The following is a 12,543-nucleotide window of genomic DNA, read 5'->3' as shown; positions in this document are numbered from 1 at the left end:
TTTTCCCGTGGTCATGTATGGATGTGAGAGTTGGACTGTGAAGAAGGCTGATCGCCGAAGAATTGCTGCTTTTGAACCGTGGTGCTGGAGAAGACTCTTGAGAATCCTTTGGACTGAAAGGAGATCCAACCAGTCCATTCTAAAGGAGATCAATCCTGGGTGTTCATTGGAAGGACTGATGATAAAGCTGAAACTGCAATACTTTGGCCACCTCATGCGTCGAGTTGACTCACTGGAAAAGACTCTGATGCTGGGAAGGATTAGGGGCGGGAGGAGATGGGGACGACAGAGAATGAGATGGCTGGATGGCATTACCGACTCGATGGACATGAGTTTGAGTGAACTCCGGGAGTTGGTGATGGCCAGGGAGGCCTGGCGTGCTGTGATTCATGGGGTCGCAAGGAGTCGGACACGACTGAGCGACTGAACTGAACTGAAGGGAAAATTTCATGCAAAGATGACCACAATTAAGGACAGAAATTGTACACACCTAACAAAAGCACAAGATATTAAGAAGAAGTGGCAAGAATACACAGAAGAACTATACAAAAAAGATCTTAAAGATCCAGATAATAATGATGGTATAATCTCTCAACTAGAGTCAGACATCCTGGAATTTTAAGTCAGGTGGGCCTTAGGAAGCATCACGACGAACAAAGCTAGTGGACATGACTGAACTCCAGTTGAGATATTTCAAATCCTGAGAAAGTGTTGCACTCAATATGTCAGCAAATTTGGAAAACTCACTAGTGGCCACAGGACTGAAAAAGGTCAGTTTTCATTCCAATCCCAAAGAAAGGCAATGCCAAAGAATGCTCAGACTACCACACAAGTGCACTCATCTCACACGCTAGCAAAGTAATGCTCAAAATTCCCCAAGCCAGGCTTCAACTGTATGTGAACTATGAACTTCCAGATGTTCAAGCTAGATTTATAAAAGGCAGAGGAACCAGAGATAAAATTGCCAACATATGTTGGATCATCAAAAAAGCATGAGAATTCCAGGAAAACATCTATTTCTGCTTTATTGACTATGCCAAAGCCTTTGATTGTATGGATCACAACAAACTATGGAAAATTCTTAAAAAGATGGGAATATCAGACCACCTGACCTGCCTCCTAAGAAATCTGTATGCAGGTAAAGAAGCAACTAGAACTGTACATGGAACAACATCCTCATTCCAAATCAGGAAAGGAGTAGGTCAAGGCTGTATAATGTCACCCTGCTTATTTAACTTATTTGCAGAGTACATCATGTGAAATGTCACGCTGGATGAAGCACAAGCTGGCATCAAGAATGCTGGGAGAAATATCAATAATCTCAGATATGCAGATGACACCATTCTTATGGTAGAAAATGAAGAAGAACTGAAGAGTCTCTTGATGAAAGTGAAAGAGGAGAGTGAAAATGTCGGCTTAAAACTCACCATTCTGAAAATTAAGATCATGGCATCCAGTCCCATTACTTCATGACAAATAAATGAGGAAATTATGGAAACAGTGACAGACTTTATTTTGGGGGGTTCCAAAATCACTGCAGATGGTGACTGCAACCATGAAATTAAAAGATGCTTGCTCCTTGGAAGGAAGGAGTTATGACCAACCTAGATAGCATATTAAAAAGCAGAGACATTACTTTGCCAACAAAGGTCCATCTACTCAAGGCTATGGTTTTTCCAGTAGTCATGTATGGATGTGAGAATTGGACTATAAAGAAAGCTGAGCACTGAAGAATTGATGCTTTTGAACTGTGGAGAAGACTCTTGAGAGTCCCTTGGACTGCAAGGAGATCCAACCAGCCCATCCTAAAGGAGATCTGTCCTGGGTGTTCATTGGAAGGACTGATGTTGAAGCTGAAACTCAGATAGTTTGGTCACCTGATGCGAAGAGCTGACTCATTTGAAAAGACCGTGATACTGGGAACGATTGAAGGCAGGAAGAGGAGGGGATGACAGTGGATGAGATGGTTGGATGGCATCACCTACTTGATGGACATGAGTTTGAGTAAGCTCCAGGAGTTGGTGATGGATAGGGGAGCCTGGCGTGCTGCAGTCCATGGTGTTACAAAGAGTCAGACATGACTGAGTTACTGAACTGAACTGAAGTGAACTGAACTGAAGATACCTCTGGGACAACATTAAATACACCAACATTTGCATTATAGGGGACCCAGAAGGAGAAGCGACAGAGAAAGGACCTGAGAAAATACTTGAAGAGATCATAACTGTAAACTTCCCTAACATGGGAAAGGAAATAACCAACCAAGTCCAGGAAGCACAGAGAGTCCCAGTCAGGATAAACCCAAGGAGGAACACACAAAGACACATAGTAATCAAACTGACAAAAATTAAAGACAGAGATAAAAATGTTAAAAGCAACAAGGGGAAAATGACAATATACAACGGAACTCCCATCAGGCTATCAGCTGATTTCTCAACAGAAACTCTACAAGCCAGGAGGGAATGGCATGATATATTTAAAGTGATGAAAGGGAAGAACACACAACCAAGAATATTCTACCCAGGAAGACCCTCCTTCAGATTTGATGGAGAAATCAAAAGCTTTCCAGACAAGCAAAAGTAAAGAGAATTCAGCACCACCAAACCAACTTTACAGCAAGTGCTAAAGGAAATTCTCTAGGCAGAAAACAAGAGAAGGAAAAACCCTACCTACAGAAAATAAACCCAAAAGAATGGTAATAGGATCATGAAAGTGAAAGTGTTAGTCACTCAGTCATATCTGACTCTTTGCTACCCCATGGGCTTTAGCCTGCCAGGCTCCTCTGTCCATGGAATTCTCCAGGCAAGAATACTGGAGTGGGTTGCCATTCCCTTCTCCAGGGGAATAGGATCGTACATATCGATTATTACCTTAACTGTAAATATATTAAATACACCAACCAAAAGACATAGTTTGACTGAGCAGATGAAAACCTGTGCATGTATGCACTTCCACTTACCACATTACTCTGCTTGACCCCCCAAATTGTATGTAATTATTTTATATTGTTAGGTTAATCATGTTCCCATTATGGCTTGCAATTGTAATCATCTTTTATTTTTTGTCTGATTATTGATTGTGAAAGCTGATAGATATCTTTTACTATTGTGATTATGTAAGTATTACTCACTACAGAAAAATTATAGAATTCTATATCACCAAAACTAGCATTTAATAGAAAAACCTGTAATCATTGTTTAAAATCCAGATGCATATCAGAATTATCTTGGAATTTTTTGAAAAATACAAATGCCCAGGTATTTTTTTTTTAATCAGAGCTCCAGATATGTTTCTATGGAGCAACCATGTTTAAAATCAACTGGACTATATGAGGATCTTTTACCTTTATCTAGTTTGTTTCATTTTTGTATTTCATAGTCAGTGCTCCCACTTCATTTAGCTTATGTTTTCCAATTTCTCCATCTCTTCTTTTTTCTTTGATGTTCTTTCTCAAGCCTTTATCAATCATAGTAGAAAAACTTTTGTATACATATATATATGTATAACTTACGAATATATATATGTAAACTTACGAATTTTTGCCTGAAAAATTTATGACATTTTGATTCCACTTGTTTGGCTTAGTATAAATAGAATGCTATATTTCTAATTTTAAAAAAATAGATATGCAACAAGCAACAGAGGTTTACTATATAGCACAGGGAACCATAGTCAATGTCCTGTAATAACCTATAACAAAATAGCTTCAAAAATAATATATATGCTTATATATAAAACTGAATCACACACAAAAAAGAATTATATTTTTTGAAATTTAGTAATGTTTATCTTTTTACCAGTTTTTCTAAATGTCCTATGGAAGTCTAATAACAATTTATGTAATACAGAATTTTGAATTTAAAAAAATGATTAATATAAATTAATTAAATGTAAATCTATTATATTTAGATTATTAATGACATCATTCAAGATGCTTCTATTCTTGTTTTTTCTGCACTTGATAAAATAGTCTCTGAGAAATGTTAATATGTCTCACTATGATTATATATTTTTTCTTTTCACTTATATTTCTTCTGATATTTGCTTTTGTATCTTTGTTTCTTTGTTGTTACGGTTTCTTTGCTGTTAATGGTTTATGATTTCTATCTTCTTGGTGAATTGTACATTTTATTATAAAAAGATATTCATCTTTGTTTCATTTAAAATTAATTTTTAAAAAAGAACAATGAAAAAATAAGGAAAAGGGTGTTATATGCAAGGAAAGTGTCAGGCCTATGATTCTGTAGCAATTGTTTAAGTTGACTGGAGAAGGGAGAGACTCATGGAAACTCATGAAGTTCCTGAAGCCTAGAATGCCTTTCTCTCTTCTATTATTCCCCATTCCTACTCCCTGGAACACCATCCTTCAAGGTCCAAATCAAATGCTGCTATTAGTGAATCCTTCACTGATTTCCCTCCTTTTTAGAAGTGGAATAATTTCTCTCTATTTTGAACTCCTATAGAAACTTTTCCCCTCTATTTCAGTGAATAAAATATATTTATTAGCATTTGTCTATGACTTGTTTTCTCCCATAAATTCTGAGCACCTTGAGAGCAAGGATCTAGTCTCAGTCAACTGTCTTTTCCATTGCAGTTTCTGGTGCATCACCATGACCACAGGTAGTACATAGTAAACTTGTTGAATTAATTTAAACTGGTATCCCAGAGATTAGCACTACTCATCCCAAAGGCTATGTTGTCCCAGATCCATAGGCAGAAACATAAATTACTTTCTTGCCTTATTTTTTCCCAGTTGGGAAAGGCCGAGGACAGCCCCCAACACAACTGTAGGCATGGGTCATCTGGACTCTGAGACCTGAGCCCTAAAGGCCTTTGGGGAAGAGCATAGCAATCTACTAGGACAAGATCTGTGAGCCTTCTTCAGACCCAAATGAGGGAAGGTCAAGTAGGAGAGGTTGTTTTCCAATTTAACTGAGCATTTTCTTACTTCAAAATACCTGTCTCCATGCTAATGTTATGTCAGTGCCACTACACTGCATGATTTACCATTATCAGCAAAGCAACTTGTACATTATTCCAAATGTGCTAATCAATTTTAGCTCAAAATAGATTTTAATAACCCCATAAAATTTGTTATCCTAAAATGCTGATCGATAGGGAAGAGTTAAACAAGTGCAGAGATGTTTGTATTACAGGTATAAAAAAATTATAATCCTTCTCCCAAATCTCTTTTTATAAATAGCCAAGGTATAAATTAAAATGTGCAAAAATACATACCTTTAAGCTGTGTCATTTAGACCTGAGATCTAAAAAGTCATAGGAAAGGACTAAAGGATTTTCTGCTCATGGTTTAGCCTTCTGATTCTGTAGGGGGAAAAAAGGCCCAAATAATTGATAATCATTGTTAATATCTATGATAGTATCTCTATTAGTATCTAAGCCAGTATCTATGATACTCAGTTTGCCCTTTTGAAAAAAATTAAGGGAATAAGGGAGCTCCCTGGTGGTCTAGACGTTAGGATTCAGTGCTTTCACTGCCATGGTCCAGATTCAATCCCTGGTGGGGAAACTGAAATCCCAGAAGCTACATGGCATGGCCCAGAAAAATAAAACAAATAAGAACCTACTAGAGCCAAAATTACAAGGTGATTATAAGTACAAAATGAGAGAGCTTCTGTAACTGTATCCAGCCTAGCACCTAATGCTCTCTTCCTCTCCCCTTCCCAACTTATCAAACTCCCATACCAGTCTCCACCTCTTCTCTCTTTCGCCAAAGCATATTATCTCTATTCTCAACACTTCTTTGGCATTTAATTCAGAGCAATGAGTCCTGGGTGCTTGGTCAGATTTTTTCTGAGGAGAAATTTATGTTCTCAGGAAAACAGCATCCCAGAGTAAAGTTACGGTGGCACTTATATGTTCCATGACACAGTATTCTTATTGTATATGACAAGATTAGACAATTCTTGATAATTAAGTGCATTGCTCCTGTATATATTTCATGATACATTAATTTTTGCTCGTAATATTTGTCTGAAGGAACTGTTCTTTATTTCATTACCTGAAAGGGTATATAAGTATAGATCAGTAATCTGTGGAAACATTTTTACATCCTTGTTTTGGCCAGGGGTTGGAAGTGGTTAAATGTGCTACTATCTGAAAGAAGATGTAAGTTTGCCTGCTTCCTCAGACTTCTGTTTTAATAGTATGGTAGCCAAGAGGGGATAGAAGGATCTAGAATGTATGAATTAAGTATGAATTTCCAAGCTGACTTATATGGTATATATAAGCTATGAAACAAAAACAATAGTGGCTATGAAGCCAGTCTGGAAACAGGTAAATTCCAGTAAAGCTTTTAAGACCTCTCTAGCTGAAATAACCTTAAAACAGAGAAAGAATTTAGTGACTGATATTATTATGTATTTGAAATGTGCAGGTTGGACAGCATTTGGACTTGGAATGAAACAATAAGAGGTTCCATTCATGGATAACCAACAAGATAATTCTATTGCTGCCTCAACCAACGGAGAAAACACTATGATTAATGGGGTCAAGGAAAATGGTAAGGGAATTTAATTATAGTATGCAATAGCTCTTCCAGTAGTACTTTGTTATTGCTATAAATTTTCATTATCCACAGAGCAGGGGCAAGTTAAGCCTAGAATACCTCTGAGATAGGTGTTAATCCTAAACTTTATCCCACCAAATCTGTAACTGGACTAGAAGGGTCTCTAGGAGGTATCTAATCCAACCCCTTTGCTCTCTGAAATCATCTCTATCAAATGAATACTTCAGTTCAGTTCAGTTCAGTCGCTCAGTTGTGTCCGACTCTGGTTCTCCTAAATTCGTAGGGAATTAGAAATCTGCTTTGATGTGAAGTTTGAAATGTCTGTAGAAGCTTCCAAAACAGAGGTAAGTCTGAAGGATAGGAATATGCCTTAGAGTTTAAAAATCATGAATATATCCCATCTGAGCATTTTCCCATCCTGAAAGCTTTGACTTTCCAATTGATCAAGCAATCCATTTTCCCCTCATTTCTGAGGAGAGTGTTATGTGTGTCTGAAGAAAAAGCTGAACCTGAAGAAATAATTACTTTTCACTCCCATAAATGTTCAGTACAAAATCAGGGTCATTCTTTAACTTTGTAGTTTCTAGTTCTAAAGTTAGAGAAGCAGAAGCTTACCTTTTATACATTAAGGTCAAGCACCAGAAACTGATCAAGGGCAAGAGTTAATGAGTCTGGTCTAAGATCTTTAACTTTATTTCTGTCATTTTCCCCCTTTTCTCTAGACTCAGAGGACCAGGATGTGGCAATGAAGTCATTTGCAGCTCTAGAAGCTGCTGCACCAATCCAGTCTATACCGGTGGCTCAAAAAGAGAACCTGATGTACCCCAGAGGTCTCCTGCCTCTGCCCTCTAAGAAGCCCTGTATGCAGAGCCCTCCCTCTCCTTTGGGCCTGATTGAAGCACCTGAGCATGCTGCTAATAGTGCTTCTGTGAATGCCATCTCCCTTACATCTGGTGTCGCAAAGGGCCTGAACACATGGTCATTGCCCAATGAGTGTGAAAAAGCTCCATTTGCCATAATGGAGCCTGCAGGCATGTCAGCTCTGAATGGGGACTGCCTCATGCAGCCAAGCCGGACTTGCTTGGGCTGCTTCATGGAATCCAAGGATGCAGTAGATCCTGAACCAGGGATCAGTCTAAAAGTCAGTGATCTAAACAGGGATTATGAAACCTGTGCAGTCTCTGATATAGGGATTCAGTGTATTAATGCTGGAGAGAACATGAAATACGGAGAACAGCTTCTCTCAGATCAGCTCCTAGGCTTCCCCTTGCACAAATCAAGGGCAGGAGATAGACGAGAAGCTGAGAAACCTGACATTGACTTGGAGGACCCAGGTCAGAAAAGTTATTATGAGGCATTACTGTTAGATAAGTGCAATACAGAAGAGGCTTTGCTGACAAATTCCAATCAGGATTGGGGTTACTTTGAGACTTTCATTAGTGAGAGTAAGATCGAACTACTTGACCTCTGTTCCAAGAATGAGCTGTCTGTCAACCTGTTCTCTGAAGAAGATGTGGATAACTACATGTTTGATGATGATGAGTCAACACTGGGTAGTGATGTCTGCTCCCTGAAAATTCGATATGAATCCTTCCAGGACAATGTTCGAGACAAGACCACCCTTTTGATGCAGGAGGATGCCCAGTTCAACTTTTTTCCCAGTGTCTTTACTACCTGTCCCAAGCGGGAGTCTAAGACTGGGGCCCTGAAGCAAAGTAGTGATTTTTCCCAATTCAAGGTCCCTGATGTGAGCATTATCTGGGGGGAGGAAGATAAAAACCTGGACAAGAAGAAAGGCAAAGAAGAAGGCCAGGAAGAAAAAGGTGCAGAGAAAAAAGATGGAAAGGATAATGAAGAAAACTCTGCCTTAAATAAACCATGCAGTGGAACTGAAGTAGGGCAATTTAAGAATCTAAAGCAAGGCCATCTTGCCAATTCCTTGGAGGCATCAGGGAATTTCAGTGATGGTAGTTCCTTCATTGAGGTATCATTTGATACCATGGGGGAGGTCAAGGACTGTAACCGCTATATGGCTCGGGACACTAATTCTGGCAGCTCCTCCTCCCAGCAGAACTATGGGCTACGAGCCAAGAGAAAAGTCAGGTATAGTGAAGATTATCTGTATGATGTTGACTCACTAGAGGGTGAAAAAGTAAATGAGAGGAAGGAATGGCTGCCAGGTGGTTCTATAGAAGAAGATGATGATGAATGGTGTCCCAAAAAGAGAAGAAAAGTAACCCGTAAGGAGCCCCCTGTTATTATCAAATATATTATCATCAACCGTTTTAAAGGTGAGAAAAACATGCTGGTGAAGTTGGGTAGAGTGGATGCCAGTGAAACAACAGTTAATTTGAGTGAAAATCAGCTCAACAAATATGCCAAGCTGGCTCCCTTGAAGGGCTTCTGGCAAAAGAAGAAAAAGCAGAGAAACAGTAATGCAGACTCCAGCAAAACATCCTTATGCCAAAAGCAAAGCTTTGAACCAGGTAGCTTTGAGATGTCATTTCTGCCTCCTGCTCGCAAACGAAAATCTAAACTTGGCAACAGGCACAGGATTCAAAGAATCCCATCCATGGAAACATCAGCAAGTGGTAAGCAAGTTTCATTCTGCAATGATGAGAGGCAAGCTAATAATCGTAAAGAAGATGGAGGCCTGAAAAGCACACTGAAGGCAGCACCTCTGGCTTCCCCCAGCTGTGCAAATGGATCACATTTAAATGACATCACAGGTCCTGACTCAGAGAAAGTCAAAGCCCAAGACGGTCAGTTTAAGGGACCAGAGAGGAAAGTGCTTAACAAAATCAAATTTAAAAGTGAAGCCAGGTTAAAATCCAAGAAAATCAAAGCTGGGCAAGAAAGCAAGCCAGTTGTTCAAATGAGCCCTCTTTTGGAAAACCAATCCTCCAAGGCTAATTCAAAGAATGAAGCTATTGCTGGGACCTCAAACAGTTCTCATCTATCTGAATATCATGAGACAAAGGTTTCTAAGAATTCTACTTTCCTACCAACCAGCTGCTCTTCTGAAATGCCTCTATCATCTGCTCATGTTGCCAACAATATACCTGTTATTCCTGGAGGGTATCTACAGACATTGTTAGATGCTTCTGACTTGTCAAATAATACTGGTATCTCATACTTCAATCATCATTCTCCAGAGCAAAATGAAGACAGGCTCACTCAAACAGAAAAATCATTTGTACCTCTCCAACCCACCCAGGGATGTGTTCTTTCCTCACCTTCTGAGTCTGAGTTGCTTCAGTCATCCCAAAACTTCAAAATGGAATCAAGCAGTTATGGAGATGTGTGGCATAACAAACTGACTTCTGGCTCCCAGGAATTCATGGCTGAAGTCTCAAGGGAGATAGCTCCAACACAGTCCAGTGAATTTGGAGTCTCCCAAGTAGTCTCCATGGAAAATAGCCTCACAGCTGCAGCATACAATCCAATCTGTCTCAATAGTGGTGGCAGTAGTTGCAACAAGGTCATATATACCTCTGTGCAAGACACCCAGCTCTCATCTGATGACTCTTACCAATTATGTCACTTTAATAATGGAGAGGTCTGCTTTCCTTTCCAGCAGGGTCCAGTCAATATGGACGATGTGCGACTCTTTAGCTTTGATTCCATTGCTCCACTCTCTGTCAACTCAAGCAATTATTGCTCCTTAAGCTTGAAATCTTGTGAAAAGGATGGTGATGATGATATTGCTGATGACTTCTTGGCCCACTGCAGCCCCAAGTTGGTGATCCAGCAGAGCATTGATGAGATAGCACCACTAAAGGAGTCCACTGACCTCCTGGATATCTCCAACTTCACTCCTGACAAATTCCGCCACTCTTCCCTCTCAGAGATGTCTCCACCTGATACTCCCAGTCTTTCCCCTCAAATTAACAGCTGTGAGAATATCAAGACACTAGGAACACTAAAAGGATTCCAAGAGGGTATCCCAGGAACACTGGGCAATATGGAGAAAATCAAGTGGGACTGCAGTACCCTTTCACGGCAGGTTCAAGTGGATGATGGATTTACTTTAAATAACCATCAGTTTCAGTTCCATATGTTCAATGATGAGGATTCTGTCAGCCTGCTCCAGAAAGCTCCTTGCTTATCAACATTTAATGATCCATCTAGTCAAATAAGTACCAGCAACAAGGTGTCAAAATCAAGAAAGAAAAGTTCACCCAGCAAGAGTGGGGCTATGAACCAAAGCTCTTCTCAGAAAAACAACAGGAAAAAATCCCCCAAAGGCAACAACAAAGGGATTGAAAAACCACCTGGCAAAACCTCCCGCCAGGTCCCTAAGTCAACAAAGAAAGGGAAATTCACGGCTGCAATCAATGGAGAGAAAATGCAAATTGGCATCAGTCGTGGAGGAGGCCAAATCAACAGCATATCCTCCACAGGGAAGACATTGTCTGAATGTATCCAACATGGCCCTGTGGCCTCTATGAAGATGCCAAGTCAGAAGGGACTTTCTGGAGACTGGTCTTTGGGGAAGGAGAGCAGCCCAGGCTGGAATGACATGAACATAGGCACCAACACCAACAACCTTTTGGATGATGACCAACGGGAATTTCAGGAGCCTTCATATATCTTGTCCAACATTGCCTCTGGTATGGCAGATGTGCAGAGGTTCATGATGGCCTCCATAGAACCCCTTTGGGAACCCATGGAGCACCATGGGGACCCCAATATATTCTACTCCCCTGAGTCCAATAGTCTAAAATTAAAAACCCTCAAAATATTGGCTGGGACACCACAGGAATCTAAGAAAAAGGTCAACAGTGGCTCTCCAGGAGCCACTAAGAATCACAGGTCTATCAAGGGTGTGAGTAAAAGCAATGGGAAAGCAGCGATAGGTGATCCTGGTCGTGCAAGCATGTCTGGTTATAATGAGGACTCTCGCTCTGCCTTCTTTGATAAAAAGCTTAATAACCCGAGCACTTTAGGCAATAATGTACCAACACACAAAAAGCTATATCGTCACAAAACCAGCTCCAAGGCCCTGAGAGAAGAGAAGTGTAAGGGAAAGCGCATGGAGCGAGAACAGGTCCACAAGGATGAGGCTGGGACAGCTTCTTTTGAAAAACTGAGGTAATACTGCACCAAAATGGCTGAGATGATGCACCTTAGCTTTCCTACTCTGCTAAGCCCACAGTCCCTCATTTTTTCCCTCCTAAAAGCAAAAGTTTGCATGAAAGAAACTGTCCCATTCCTTTTTCAAATTAAAACAAAAAGAAAAAAGTGCATGACAATCCCTATACCTCTAAGCCACCCAAAAGATTGGGCAATTTTGTTGTGGCTTGACTAGGGATAAATTTTGACAAGGCTACTTTTTTTGCTAGTCAACATTAATTTATACTTACTGAGAAAATACAACTAAAATATGCTTTTGAATGATTTGGGGAAGGGAAGGGCTTTGCAGTAAGAAAAATTTTGACCAACAGAATTTAAAAGTTATGTAGACCAAAAAACCAAGATGATTTAAACAAAAAGAGCATAATTTGGAAAACAAAATCTCATCATAAGGCAATTAGGAGTGCTTTCTAGTGCCCCCTACTATTGGTATCTTTTTCTGCATCATACGGCATCTAGTATGATGTAAACAAATTTAGATTGTATGATCCCTTTGTGGGACATACACTAAATCTAACTAAGATGGCATAAATTGTTTGGTTTTTCTGCAGGGATTCCGACTACAATCTCCTAAAAGCAGAAACAACATTTTGGGTTTTACCTGTGTTTGAAGAAGAGACTCGCTTTTTCCAGAAAGACATTTGATGTTTGTGTTTTATTTCTTTCAAAATATGCCTTGTGGTATGTATGTTGACATGTAAGTGCTTAAAGAAAAGAATTTTAAAGTGTGGGAATAAGTCTTTAGAAGCAAACTTTAATCTGATGTTCTATGTAAAAGACTTTAGAAGTCATACAGTTGCACAAGTAGTTTATGCACTATTTATCCAAGGGGAAATAAAGGAAAACATTGTGCCAAACTACAGACAAGTGACTGTATT

General features: G+C 39.6%; 1 protein-coding gene across 1 annotated transcript; it reads left to right on the top strand.

The window, feature by feature from the left end:
• The first annotated feature begins 6,444 nt into the window (after positions 1-6,444).
• On the top strand, positions 6,445-12,310 carry NEXMIF (neurite extension and migration factor). The gene is made up of 3 exons (XM_055393269.2): positions 6,445-6,523; positions 7,252-11,623; positions 12,217-12,310. The coding sequence occupies exons 1-3, from the start codon at positions 6,445-6,447 to the stop codon at positions 12,308-12,310; spliced, it is 4,545 nt and encodes a 1,514-aa protein (XP_055249244.2).
• The last annotated feature ends 233 nt before the right edge of the window (positions 12,311-12,543 follow it).

The sequence above is a fragment of the Moschus berezovskii genome, chromosome X (genome assembly GCF_049115385.1).
Source record: "Moschus berezovskii isolate FMDL1 chromosome X, NW_MosBer_1.0, whole genome shotgun sequence".
Classification (NCBI taxonomy): Eukaryota; Metazoa; Chordata; class Mammalia; order Artiodactyla; family Moschidae; genus Moschus; species Moschus berezovskii.
The sequence above is the reverse complement of the archived record's forward strand: the minus strand, read 5'-3'. Positions and strand labels throughout refer to the sequence as shown.

Coding starts and splice junctions, on each gene's coding strand:
- NEXMIF (XM_055393269.2), top strand. CDS start 6,445: ATGGATAACCAACAAGATAATTCTATTGCTGCCTCAACCAACGGAGAA. Junction 6,524..7,251: donor TAATGGGGTCAAGGAAAATG/GTAAGGGAATTT, acceptor CCTTTTCTCTAG/ACTCAGAGGACCAGGATGTG. Junction 11,624..12,216: donor GCTTCTTTTGAAAAACTGAG/GTAATACTGCAC, acceptor GTTTTTCTGCAG/GGATTCCGACTACAATCTCC.